The 13,030-nt window shown below is 45.0% G+C and overlaps 1 protein-coding gene across 2 annotated transcripts; it reads right to left on the reverse strand.

The window, feature by feature from the left end:
• Positions 1–5,122: 5,122 nt before the first annotated feature.
• Positions 5,123–8,077, reverse strand: LOC138071370 (eukaryotic translation initiation factor 4E transporter-like). Of its 2 annotated transcripts, XM_068962906.1 has the most exons (2): positions 7,787–8,077; positions 5,123–7,297 (listed from the first exon to the last, which is right to left on the reverse strand). In XM_068962906.1, the coding sequence occupies exons 1-2, from the start codon at positions 8,075–8,077 to the stop codon at positions 5,123–5,125; spliced, it is 2,466 nt and encodes an 821-aa protein (XP_068819007.1). The 2 variants fall into 2 exon arrangements, with proteins under 2 accessions (XP_068819007.1, XP_068819006.1); XM_068962905.1 differs by having other exon boundaries at positions 5,123–8,077.
• Positions 8,078–13,030: the final 4,953 nt, after the last annotated feature.

Consider the following 13,030-nt stretch of genomic DNA (forward strand, 5'->3'; position numbering starts at 1 on the left):
CGATATATGTTATGACATTGATGTCCCTTGAAATCATTCTGCTAAGTGGTAAAGGAAAAACAGGAAATGCCACATAATGTATGGTTCCATTTACATGATATAACTAGAGTAGGTAAATTCAACAGAGGCAGAAAGCAGATTAGTTCTTGCAAAGAACTGAACAACTTGGGTAATGGAGAAAAACTAGTTCATGTATTTAGGGTTTCTTTTGGGGTAAAGAAAATCAGTTGCAGGTAGATACAGAAAATACTTGCACGACATTCCGAGTGTATTAAATGTCACTGAATTAATAATTAATTTTATGTTACATGAATTTGACCTCAAATTGTAAAAGTAGCAATATTTTAAACATGCTAGTATTCCAAAGATTTATTAATGATATTTGAAAAACATTCAAGCTATAAGTGATAAGAACTTAACAATCACAGTACTGCGGGACTGGAACAGTATTTTATAAAAGTATGTATCTTATATACATAGGGAAGGGATGATGATGCATGGCAAAGACATTTAGAAAGTGGTTAATTCTTCTCATAGTGAATGATCAAGCATATATTTTTGACTTTATAATTTCCTAAACGTGTTCTGGAATAAAATATAAGAAAATTCAAGTACTCTGAAAGATCTATTAATATGGATATGGGTAAATGATATAAGGTCCTGCTAAAGACCTAGAAATCCTGATAGCTCAGCGGTAAAGAACCAGCTTGCCAATGCAGGAGACTGAGGAGATGTGGGTTCAAACCCTGGGTTGGGAAGATCCCCTAGAGAAGGAAATGGCAACCACTCCAGTACTCTCGCCTGGAGAATCCCATGGACAGAGGAGCCTGGCGGGCTACAGTCCCTGGGGTCCTGGAGTTGGACACAACTGAGTAAGCACCTACTGAAAAGACCTTGTCAGTTCAGTTCAGTTCGGTTGCTCAGTCATGTCTGGCTCTTCTGCAAAGGTAGAAATAAGCTCTGTGTCTAACTAATGAGAAAATATTATAAGGTTGTTCTTTAAGTAAGAAAACACACAGACACACACATTGACACTGTTGGGTGCAAATGCAAATTGATACAGCCACTATGGAGAACAGTATGGAGAATCCTTAAGAAAATCAGGAGTAAAACTACCAGATGACTCAGCAATCCCACTACTGGGCATATACCCTGAGGAAACAATAATTGAAATAGACACATGTAATCCAATCAATGTTCATTGCAGCACTATTTACAACAGCTAGGACACGGTGGCAGCCAAGATGTCCATTGACAGATGAATGGATAAAGAAGTTGTGGTACATATACACAATGGAATATTATTCAGCTATAAAAAGAATGCATCTGAGTCAGTTCCAATGAGATGGATGAACCTAGAGCCTATTACACAAAGTGAAGTCAGAAACAGAAAGATAAATATCGTATATTAACACAAACACACGGAAATATGCTAATAATGAACTTACCTACAGAGCAGCAATGGAGGTACAGACAGAGAACAGACTTTTGGACACAATGCAGAAGGGAAAAGGTGGGATGATTTCAGAGAGTAGCACTGAAACATATATATTTACATATGTAAAATAGATGGCCAGTGGGAATTTCTAGTATGACACAGGAAACCCAAGCCTGTGCTCTGTGACAGTCTAGAGGCACGGGATGGAGAGGGAGGTAGGAAGGAGACTTAAGAGGGAGGGGACATATGTATACCTATGACTAATTCATGTTGATGTATGGCAGAAACCATCACAATATTGTAAAGAAATTATCCTTCAATTAAAAATAAAATAAAATTTTAAGTGATGTACATACACAGTAAAGTAGCAGGAAATTTAGTGATATGGAAAATGCCTTTTTCCAATGTTATATGCTGATACCATGAGACAAAGTCACAAGTCCCATCTGACTTGAATTTATACTCATGCCAGCAAATGTGGAAAACTCAGCAGTGGCCACAGGACTGGAAAAGGTCAGTTTTCATTCCAATCCCAAAGAAAGGCAATGCCAAAGAATGCTCAAACTACCGCACAATTGCACTCATCTCACATGCTAGTAAAGTAATGCTCAAAATTCTCCAAGCCAGGCTTCAGCAATACATGAACCGTGAACTCCCTGATGTTCAAGGTGGTTTTAGAAAAGGCAGAGGAACCAGAGATCAAATTGCCAACATCTGCTGGATCATTGCAAAAGCAAGAAAGAGAGTTCCAGAAAAACATCTATTTCTGCTTTATTGACTATGCCAAAGCCTTTGACTCTGTGGATCACAATAAACTGTGCAAAATTCTGAAAGACATGGGAATACAAGACCACCTGACCTGCCTCTTGAGAAACCTAAATGCAGGTCAGGAAGCAACAGTTAGAACTGGACATGGAAAAACAGACTGGTTCCAAATAGGAAAAGGAGTATGTCAAGGCTGTATATTGTCACCCTGCTTATTTAACTTCTATGCAGAGTACATCATGAGGAACGCTGGGCTGGAGAAGCACAAGCTGGAATCAAGATTGCTGGGAGAAATATCAATAATCTCAGATATGCAGATAACACCACCCTTATGGCAGAAAGTGAAGAGGAACTAAAAAGCCTCTTGATGAAAGTGAAAGAGGAGAGTGAAGAAGTTGGCTTAAAGCTCAACATTCAGAAAATGAAGATCATGCATGGCATCTGGTCCCATCACTTCATGGGAAATAGATGGGGAAACAGTGGAAACAGTGGCAGACTTTATTTTTTTTGGCTCCAAAATCACTGCAGATGGTGACTGCAGCCATGAAATTAAAAGACACTTACTCCTTGGAAGAAAAGTTATGACCAACCTAGATAGCATATTCAAAAGCAGAGACATTATTTTGCCAACAAAGGTCTGTCTAGTCAAGGCTATGCTTTTTCCGGTGGTCACGTATGGATGTGAGAGTTGGACTATAAAGAAAGCTGAGCACCGAAGAACTGATGCTTTTGAACTGTGGTATTGGAGAAGACTCTTGAGAGTCCCTTGGACTGTAAGGAGATCCAACCAGTCGATTCTGAAGGAAATCAGCCCTGGGATTTCTTTGGAGGGAATGATGCTGAAGCTGAAACTCCAGTACTTTGGCCACCTCATGCGAAGAGTTGACTCACTGGAAAACACTCTGATGCTGGGAGGGATTGGGGGCAGGAGGAGAAGTGGACGACAGAGGATGAGATGGCTGGATGGCATCACTGACTCGATGGGACCAAAGTCTGAGTGAACTCCGGGAGTTGGTGATGGACGGGGAGGCCTGGCGAGCTGCGATTCATGGGGTCGCAGAGTCGGACATGACTGAGCGACTGAACTGAACTGAAGAATGTATGATTATAAGTAGGAGATTGGAGTAGGAGATTGCCTGCATTCAGTCATGTGAGTCCTTCCTCCTAGGGCTCCACCAAACGGCTGCTCCAACACAACACACACGGTCTAACATATGAAGACCCCAGGGAATTTGGGAAATGAGATAGAATAATAACCACCACGTGGGCTGTTGCCTAGACTGACCAAGTCCTTAGGTATATCTTTTTTTTTTTCCTTCCTTTGGCATTAATTCCTGAGGTGTGCCCTTTGACACCACGAATCAATTTGATAGCATGAAAAATTGCTGGAGATAAAAGGGTGAGAGAATAAGAGCAAATGTGGGAAACCTTGGTCAAGTACAAAAGGAAATCTGGAAAAGAGAAGATGCCCAATGAGTTTGGATGGCTTACATCTCAGTTTGATATCTAACGGAAAGCAAATGCAAAAGTATGAACAGGTTTCATCAAACTGAACAAAATCCTGGGCAGCCACATTTTCCTATATCTTTGTTCATGGCGTTTTTTCAGGCTCGAAGGGCGGGAGAAGGATGCTTGGAGCAGGGCTCCTTGTCTGTTCTGAGACCATACCGCCATCGTGCGGTAACAGTTTGATCGGGTTCAAACTGAGCTGTTCCTCCTTGACAACCTGGTCAGGCCAATGGAAGAGAAAACAGAACCTGAACTCAAGCCTGGGCTCTCTACCTTTTTCTCTGTGGTCTGGCAGGAGCAGGGGCGGTCAGTCAGCTCCGTGAGGGGCCAGGGCCCAGGAGCCAGCCGGCCGCTTCCAGTACATTCCTGATTTTCACTCCCTTGAGCTACTGCAGTCTCGGAGATGTCCTGGCTCACACCACCAAAGCGGTGTATGGCCATTCTTTCCATACAGGTCCTTCTTGCTCCAAGCGATGGTACTTCAGACATTTGGTCACCCTCAACTCCATCAACGACACCGGCTCTTTAGAGTACTTGGCACTGGCCCGTCCATTGCGCTCTGCTCCTCTTGTCACAATGGGCCCAGACCCTAAAACACAAGGGTAACCAGGAGGCCTGAACCCCAAAGGGCAGATTCACAAGACAAATACCCCGTTTTCCTTGCTTGGCTCTAAGTCCAGCCCACACTGTTAGGAAACTGAGGCCCCGCCTCCCTCCTTCCGGTGGCCGGACTTCCGGGCAGCAGCTGGAGGGCTCCCGGGCCCTGGTCGCTCACTGATCAGATACTAAGCCCAGAATCTGACTGTCCACTGATCCTGCCAGACCACAGAAAAGAAGGTAGAGAGGGGCCAGGCTTGAGTTCAGGATCTGTTGGTTCTTTTTTTTTTTTTTTTTCCACACACTTAGCATATGCAACTTTAATCAACCAAAAGAAAAAGCCCGAACTGTACAAGTGAAAAAAAAATCCAAAATGTTGACACAGGCTTACCTCATACCAGCTACTTTTATGTACAGCTGTATAATTTCAAAAAAGCTATCCTATATGTATGTACAAAAGTTGTTTATACACAGGTCTGTACATAAGGGTCTATACATTTATTGCCTCAGAACCCTTAAGGTGCCACCTTTTGGTGAAGACACCAACACTTCATTCACATATCTTACAAAAAAAGACTTTCTAGGACTGACAATACTGCATCCTGGATTCAAACCATGTAGACTCCACTGACTGGTTAAGTTCCTTCCATCATGACGCAGACCACACCAGATGCCTGGGTGCCCCTAAACAGCTTCACACAAGAGTGCTACAAAGTAAAAGCCGTAAACCCACGTGAGATGAGGAAGCAGAGTCCTGACTGGGGTGCCACCACAGGTCCAGGCTTGGCGAGCGAGCGAGCGAGCCTGCCCTGCTCACTGTCGGTACTCCAGTTCATCTACACTGATGACTTTGATGGGCATGGAGGGCAGGGGCTGCTGCAGCACGTCTGAGCCAAACCATTTGGCGAGGCCCACAGGGCAGCTGCTCCTCTGGCTGGGGCGGTGCTCGAGCTGGGGGTGCACATGCGGCAGGCCTGACCGGCTGGGCACATTCTGAGGAGTCGTCTGAACCCTGACAGCAGCTGCCTGGGAACCAGAGCCTGGAGGATGAAGAACTGAGCGTTGCAGCTGCTGCTGCACCATTGCCAGATGCAGAGGTGTCCCAGGACGAGGGTTTAGGAGAGGGTGACTAGTGGCAGGCAAAGGGTAAAAGGGTTGACTCAGGATTGGGCCAGATAGCCCCTGTAAATGGGTCAGGTCCATCCCAGGGGGAAGCACACCAGCTTGGAGCAAACTTGGAAGATGCTGTGGATGTACTCCCTGGGCCAGCATCCTTTGGACCAACCCCGGGTGAAGCTGGTGAGCAGGCCGAACGATGGGGACGTGGGGGACCAGGGGAACTTGGTGGACAGGGCGGAGAAAAGGTGTTCCTGGAACGGGGGATGCCAGGGTGGGTGTCTTCCTCCCTGTTGCTTTAGGTCGATAATCTTGTTCTTTGGTGTAACGGTTGGTCTGGGACAGTGGGGTGGAACAGGAAAGCCGCTGCATGGTTGACAATTTGGGATTTGTGGTGGGAGAAGAGTCCCGAGCAGCAGTGGGCAGAGAGCTGGATGACAGGAGGTTCTCTTCACTGGGCTTCTGAGCGTCCTCTTTACTGTCACCAAGAGCTGCTTTTCCAGAGGCTGGCTCCTCCTTGCTTTTCTCTTTGCTCTCATACATCTTACGAATCACTGAGGTAGGAGTGAAGGAAGGAGAAAGCATGCTTGTGATGGAGGCGGCTGGGGCAGGGGAAGAGGAATTCCCTCGGTGCGTGGGTGCTGGTGACTTGGTCACTAGCTGTTGCCTGTTTCTGAATCCATCTCTGGTTCTGTCCACCTGCGGTTTGCCAAAACCAGGCTGGTAGAAGTTCGCTGCCTGCGCCGCAAGGTCATGTGGCACGGCCAGCCCCTCCAAAGCTGCCTGTTGCAATTCTAGCTGGCTCATCTGGGCTGTGACTGGGCTCATGGGCTTGCGCATGCCTTGGAATGGATCTCCGAGAAGCTGCTGTGGTCCTGACGTGAAACCAATCGGTGATGGTATTCTGGGACGAAGGTAGTCTGCGGAGGCCGCTCTCGTCTGAAACACCTGTGACAACAGAGGAGAGGGTGCTCTCTGGCCCAGTAATGATGTCGTAGGCTCCAAGCTCCCCATAAGGCCACTCAGGAGATTGGAAGAAGCAGGTCTCTGAACAGGTGGGCCCAGAAGTTCCTGCAAGATGTTCTTAGGGACAGGCTGGCCTGGAATCTCAGCAGGGGACATCAAATGGCTTTCAAGGGTTCGACTGACTTTAGGCTGAGAAGGCAAAGTCCCACTTGCCTTCATGGTGCTCACTAGCTTGTTAAACGCAGTCATATCTCCATCTTTTCTGAGCTGTCGATTGCTGGCCACAGTACTCAGGGTCTCCTCTAAATGTTCTGCCATAAAGGGAGTCGAATTCTTCACTTGCTGGTCAACCTTCAAGCCCTTGAGCCCTGCTTCCACCTCCTCCACGGAAAGCACAACCCCTGAATGTGAGCTCTCTTTAAGCTTTTCTTTATTTGCAGAAAGGCTGGAAAGGAGAGGCTTTAAATCCACTTTGGCTTTCTGTAGCATTTCTAGAATATCCACTTTAGTTTCAGCATGGTCTTCTAGTGGTATAGGAGCAAAATAATTCCCCGAGTTCTGTCCAGGAGAGAGGACGGCTTGTTCCAGACCTGCAAGTCTCTCCAGTTCTTCATGAGGTGTTGACCCAAGGCTGCTGGATCGGCTTCCTGATCGGCTCGGGTTAGAGAACCACCTACTGAACCGACTGGCGGAGACTGACCCTTCTCCCAAAACATCTTCTATCATCGAAGCCAAGCATGGCACCTTATCAAGGTTAAAGAACTCATTAAAGTCAAATTCTCCCGGGGACTGCTCGGGCAGGACGGCCTCCCTTGGCACTTCCTGGTCAGCAGCGGGCTCCTGCTCGAGGACGACCTCCACCTCATCCTCTTCAGCCACTCCTCCATTGCACTCGACTACGCCTTCCTTCACAGAGGCTGTTCGTCGCCTTGTTCTTTTTCTCCCCTTATGGTCTTCTTCCAGTATCTTATCATCAAAGCCCGTCAGCTCAATGGTTTCAGACTGACTCGTGGGTCCAGCTGAGAACCACTCTGGTTCTTCTTCTGTGTAGGAATCGTTTCTTCTACGCTCACCAAAGACACGCTTACTATCCACAAACTCCCTCCGGAAACGCTTGTCCTTGTAGTCCCTCTCGCGGTCTCTGTCTCTTGAGTCTCGCAGGTCCTTCTCGCTAAGACGGTGATCCTTCTCAAAGGTCCGAGCAGAGATGATCCTCCCGCTGCCGATCCTGCGTCCGCCAAGCAGGCGGAGCCCGTCGCCGTCTTTCTCCAGCCGGCTTCCCGAGCGCCGGGAGCTGACGGCTGCCGTCACGTGGCAGCCCCCTCCAAAGCTGCGTCTCTGTGGGCTGAGAACAACATCTAAGTCATCTTCCTTCACACGCTCTCGTGGATCTACTATCCTGCGCACCAGGGAAGGCCGGTCCATGTCCAGCTCTTTCTTTAGGCTTTCCGCCGGTGAGCTCCGCCCTGAAGCTGGGTAGAGAAAGGCGTGCCACTTCTCAGGGTCCCAGACACCATCACTGTCGTATTTCTCAGAGAGGCACGAAGGCCTCTGTTTGGAATGAGGGCGTTCTTTAATATCCAAGAGCTCCTCTTTTGTATAGCGATGGGGGGATCTGGAAGCGGGTTGCTTCTTCAGGTCGAGAAAAGCATCTCCATTTTCTGTTCCACCCACACTTCTATCCATGGCTCCTTGGTTGACAGTTTTTTGCACTGGTTGCCTCGGCCGCCGCTCCCCTCCCCGCCGCCCGCGCCGGCCCGAGAGCTGCTCCGCGCGGCCTTCGCTCTCGCCCCACCACCCGCCCCGACTGTCTCCCTTCAGCCGCCGTAACCGCGGCCCACCGCTCCGCCAGGATCTGTTGGTTCTACATTGGTCTGACCTGCCTCCACTGCTAGGCCTTGCAAAGAAGAGCAGCTCACAGCTTGGGCCCGATCAAACACGTTCCGCACGATGGCGGTATGCTCTCAGAACAGACAAGGAGCCCTGCTCCAAGCATTCTTCTCCCGCCCTTCCAGTCTGAAAAAACACTGTGAACAGACAACGGCAGTAGGAAATATGGCTAGTTTGTACTTTCATGGTTAGAGGAAACCAGCTCCTAGTCTGTTCCTTTAGTTTGTGGTTTCTATTGAATATCTAACTGGGATCTAAATGACCCAACCTCATCAGGCATCTTCTTTTTTCCAGATTTAAGTCTTTTTTCGTTAACTATGTATAATTAACATAAACTGCATAATTAAACAACTACTTTTGTCCTTTGCAGCTTCAAAACATTTGTTATTTTCAGAAGTTATACGTTCAAACACTGCATTCCCATTAACATAGATTTATACTTATACCTTGTGTACTTGTCTTACCTTTTAAATTCCAAAGGAAAATAAAAAATTAGAAAACAAATATAGGGAGTTCCCTGTAATCCAGTGGTTAGGAGTTAGTGTTCTCACTACTGTGGCTAGGTTTCAATCCTTGGTTTGATATGTACACTAAGATCCTGCAAGCAAATATATATATATATATATGACTTCCCCAGTGGCTCAGTGGTAAGAATTCTCCTGCCAATGCAGGAGATGCAGGTTCAATCCCTGAGCTGGGAAGATCACCTGGCGAAGAGAATGGCAACGCACTCTAGTATTCTTGTCTGGAAAATCACACAGAGGATAGCCCTAGGATTGCAGACAAATTGGACCGGATTTAGGGACAAACCACACACACATACATATAATACCAGCACATACATATTAATCTATGTAATATATATATATATATACATAAAACTATTATTCTGTTATTTATATATATCTATGGAGTTACTTTTTCCATGTTTTTTGTTTCCATGAATATGAGTTACTGATTAGTGTCTTCATTTCACCTTGGAGGACCCCCTTTTAGATTTCTGGGATGCCAGGTCTTTTAGTAACAAACTGCATCTGTTTTTTTTTTTAGAATGTCTTAGTCTCTCCTTCGTTTTTGAAAGAGTCTAGCTGGATGTGGAATCCTTGGTTGACAGGTTTTCTTTTAGAATTTTAAATGCTTTTTGGCTTCCAAGGTTTCTGAAGAGAAATCAACTGCAAATCTTATTGAGGCTACCTTGTATATAATGATGTGTATTGATAAGTTGGACAGGACTGAGCGACTTTCACTTTCATTGATGCTTACAAGATTCTAGCTTCAAAAAAAAAAAAGATTCTAGCCTCGTGGCTCTTGTAAGTTTGATTATAACGTGACTCATTTTCGACATCTTTGTGTTTATCTTAATAAAAACTCCTTGAGCTTCTTAGATGTAAATATTCACTTCTTCCATCAAATTCCTAGTGTGGGCCCTTATTCTTCAACTAGTGTTTCTGCCTCTTTCTCTCTCTCCTCCTTTGGTAACATTATGTGTAAGATAATTTACTAAATCATGTCATATAGGTCTTGCAATCTCTGTTCGTTTTTCTTCATTCTTTTTTGTTCCACTCTGATTTTTGTTTCTGATTGGAAAATCTCAACTGACCAAGATTCAAGTTCCTAATTCTTTCTCCTGCCTGTTCAAATCTACCGTAACAATATTGTAGTGAGTTCTTCATTTCAGTTCATGTACTTTCACTTTCCAAATTACTATTTTGTTCTCTTTCTATAATTTCTATATCTTTATAGGTATACTCTATTTAGTGAGACATTGTTTTCCTGGTTTTCATCAGTTCTTTGTATTTAGTTTTTTATCCCTTTCATATTTAAAGATGCCCCCCAAATATCCCCATATTTAGAGGAGTTTATTTAAAGTCTTTTCTAGTACATCCATTGCCTAGCCTTCATTCTAGACAACTTTAATTTATTGCTTTTCTCCCTGTAAACGGATATGCCTGTTAGTTTGGATGTCTCATTTTTTTTTATTGGTGGTGAAAACTGAACATTTTTAATTTTACAATGTAACAACATGGAAATTAGATTCCCAACACACAGGTTTAGCTGACGGCACTTGTTTTGTACTGCTTTTTTCTTGTTTAGTGTCTTTTCTCAATTATTTTTGTAAAGTCTGTACTTTGTCGTGTGTGGTCACTCACATCTATGTTATGTTAGCTTAGTGATCACTTAGCATTGTGACTGAAAAATACTGCCAGTCTTTGCTTTTGTAATTCGGAACTCTTTCAATGATTATATAGGCTGTTCACAACTACTGTACCCTTCCTTGCAGCTTTGCGGTGTGTGCACTCAGTGGTGTCCGACTCTGTGAGACCCAAGGACTGTAGCTCACCAGGCTCCTCTGTTCATGGGATTTTCCAGGCAAGAATACTCTTGTTAATTCCTCCTCACTTCCAGCTTGCAAGGAGCCTAAAGAGACACAAATATTTAGGGTAGTCGTGTAGTCCTGCATAGGTCTGCACGTTTCTAATTTCTCCAGTACATGTAAGAACTTTTAAAGTTCTTTCTTCCGCAATATATTTCCTTTCATAGCCTTCTCCTTTCTGTGCTCCTCCATTTGTCTACTTCTTGTCCTAAGTATTGTCTATTGTCCCAGGCTTTTCTGGTCAATTCTTGTGCCTTTAAATTTTTTTAGTAAATGCCTTTCTTCAAGACAGCCCAGCGGTGGAAACACTCCAAGGAAGTCAAGACAAAGACAAGCTCTTGCACCAACCTTTCAGGGAGCCTCCAGAGAGGTCAAACTTGACAACCACAATTCTTTGAGAATAACTCCGTATCTCCCCCTCCGGAACTCACATCACGCACCAGGATGACAAGAGCCATCTTTAAGGCAGTGTGGTTTTAGGGGGTGGTAGGTGGGGAATTTTGAATGCCACAGTCCTCTCTCACTGCAAAGTAGTCACTTCTTTCTTCACCAAGCCATTGTTGATTGTCTTATGCTTTCAACTAGATCTAGAGCTCTGTAAAATTGGATCCTGACACTTTATCAGCTCCTTTGTTACTTTTATGGAGGGATGCATCTCTGGAGTTCCCTACTTCACCATCTTCAGTGACATCATATTTGCCACATGGTTTTACCTTTCTAGAAACAATCATGCTTCTTCAGGAAGTACCTGCTACACAGATATATATGAAGAAATAACACAAGGTCATTTAACACTTCTTTGTTTGGCTGGGTGGTTCCACCTCTGTTCAGGCCCTGTGAACTCCAGGCAGTGGGCCTGTAAACATCTGGGTGAACCCGAGTAGTTAGCAAGCACACGTGCTCCTGTCATAATGCTACCTGGAACTGGCTTGTCTTTGATGTCCTGACGCTGCTGCCATTAAAGATCCACATCCCCTAATACCTGGGTGGCACTTGAAAGCCTACTACCTTTTGTTCCAAAGAGCAGGAACAGGAGACATACCCACCAGACCCTGCCTTTGTCTTTCAGTGGATTTCTCTAATCCTGGCTGCACTGGGTGGGGAACAAGGCCTTACCCATGACTTGCTTGCCTGGACCAAGCAGCTGCTGGCTCAGTTCTAGTCCCTCACTCTCCACACTGTACACCAGGATTCCACCAGTGTTCAAGAATCCTGTAGGGCCATAGAGAAGAAGGAAGGAGGCCCAGCTTGGGTCCAAGCCTTTTCCAAGTCCCCACATATGTGCTCTTCTACAAGTTTTGGCCTCAAAGCAAGGAAGTTGTAAGTTTTTGGTGTTTTCAAACAATTTCCTCATGAGGGCAGTAGTGCTCCAGATATGCAGGCCGGCCAGGTCCTTGAGCTCTCATCTTCCACCCAACCGGTCAGAAAAAAAAAAAAAACATCACCAGGAGACAAAGGCTCCAGGAAACAGGCTGCCTTGTATTTTGGAGGGTTTTAAGAAAGTTAGTTGCTTGGCTTCCCAGGTGGCACAATGGCATATAATCTGCCTAACAATCCATGAGATACAGGAGTCACAGGTTCCATCCCTGGTGCAGGGAAGATTTCCTGGGATAGAAAATAACAACCCACTTCAGTATTCTTGCCTGGAGAATGCCATGGACAAGAGAAGTCTCGCTGTAGTCCATGTGGTCACAAAGAGTGGGACATGACTGACCATTCAGGAAACTTGCTCATGCTGTTGTCTCTTGCTTTTCGTTTCCACTGAAATCAAAACTGAGGCCTAATTTACATATTTCCATCAGGCATCTTCTTTTGCAAGAACTGAATTTCTACCTGACCTAGTTCTGTTCTTCTTTACTTAGCTTTACATCCTATGAATTTCTCAATGTATCAATAGTCTGCTTCTCTGGCCAAGTCTCAAGGAGCCAGCTAGGCCTAGGAAAAAAAAAGATCAGTCCAGAACATCAAGGACAACATTAGGGCATGTCTAGGCAACAACTGTTGCTGATAATTATTGAGTATTTACAGTATACCAGTAAGTATTCCACAGATATTTGGTAAGAATTCATAGATTGATTCTTCACAGCATCCCTCTGGATGAGTAGAGTGATTCTTACCACTTAATAAATAAGGAAACATAGCACAGAAATTTTACAAACCTTTTCCAAGGAATAGAGACAATTTAAAAACCAGAATAATCAGATTTCAGAACTCATACTCTTAAGCACTAGAGAAATAAACTATAGGCTCAGTTCTGGGGCACGTTGAGGAAGCCTCCCAACCTTTTCTGTTTTGCTTACATTCTCTAAGAATCAGGTGCACAGAGGATTCAGGAAACAAGTTCAGTTCCATCTTGGATTCTTGGCATACAGGAA

Source organism: Capricornis sumatraensis, chromosome X (assembly GCF_032405125.1).
Source record: "Capricornis sumatraensis isolate serow.1 chromosome X, serow.2, whole genome shotgun sequence".
Classification (NCBI taxonomy): Eukaryota; Metazoa; Chordata; class Mammalia; order Artiodactyla; family Bovidae; genus Capricornis; species Capricornis sumatraensis.

Excerpts from the sequence above, each read along its gene's own strand:
- LOC138071370 (XM_068962905.1), bottom strand. The coding sequence starts at position 8,077 with ATGGATAGAAGTGTGGGTGGAACAGAAAATGGAGATGCTTTTCTCGAC.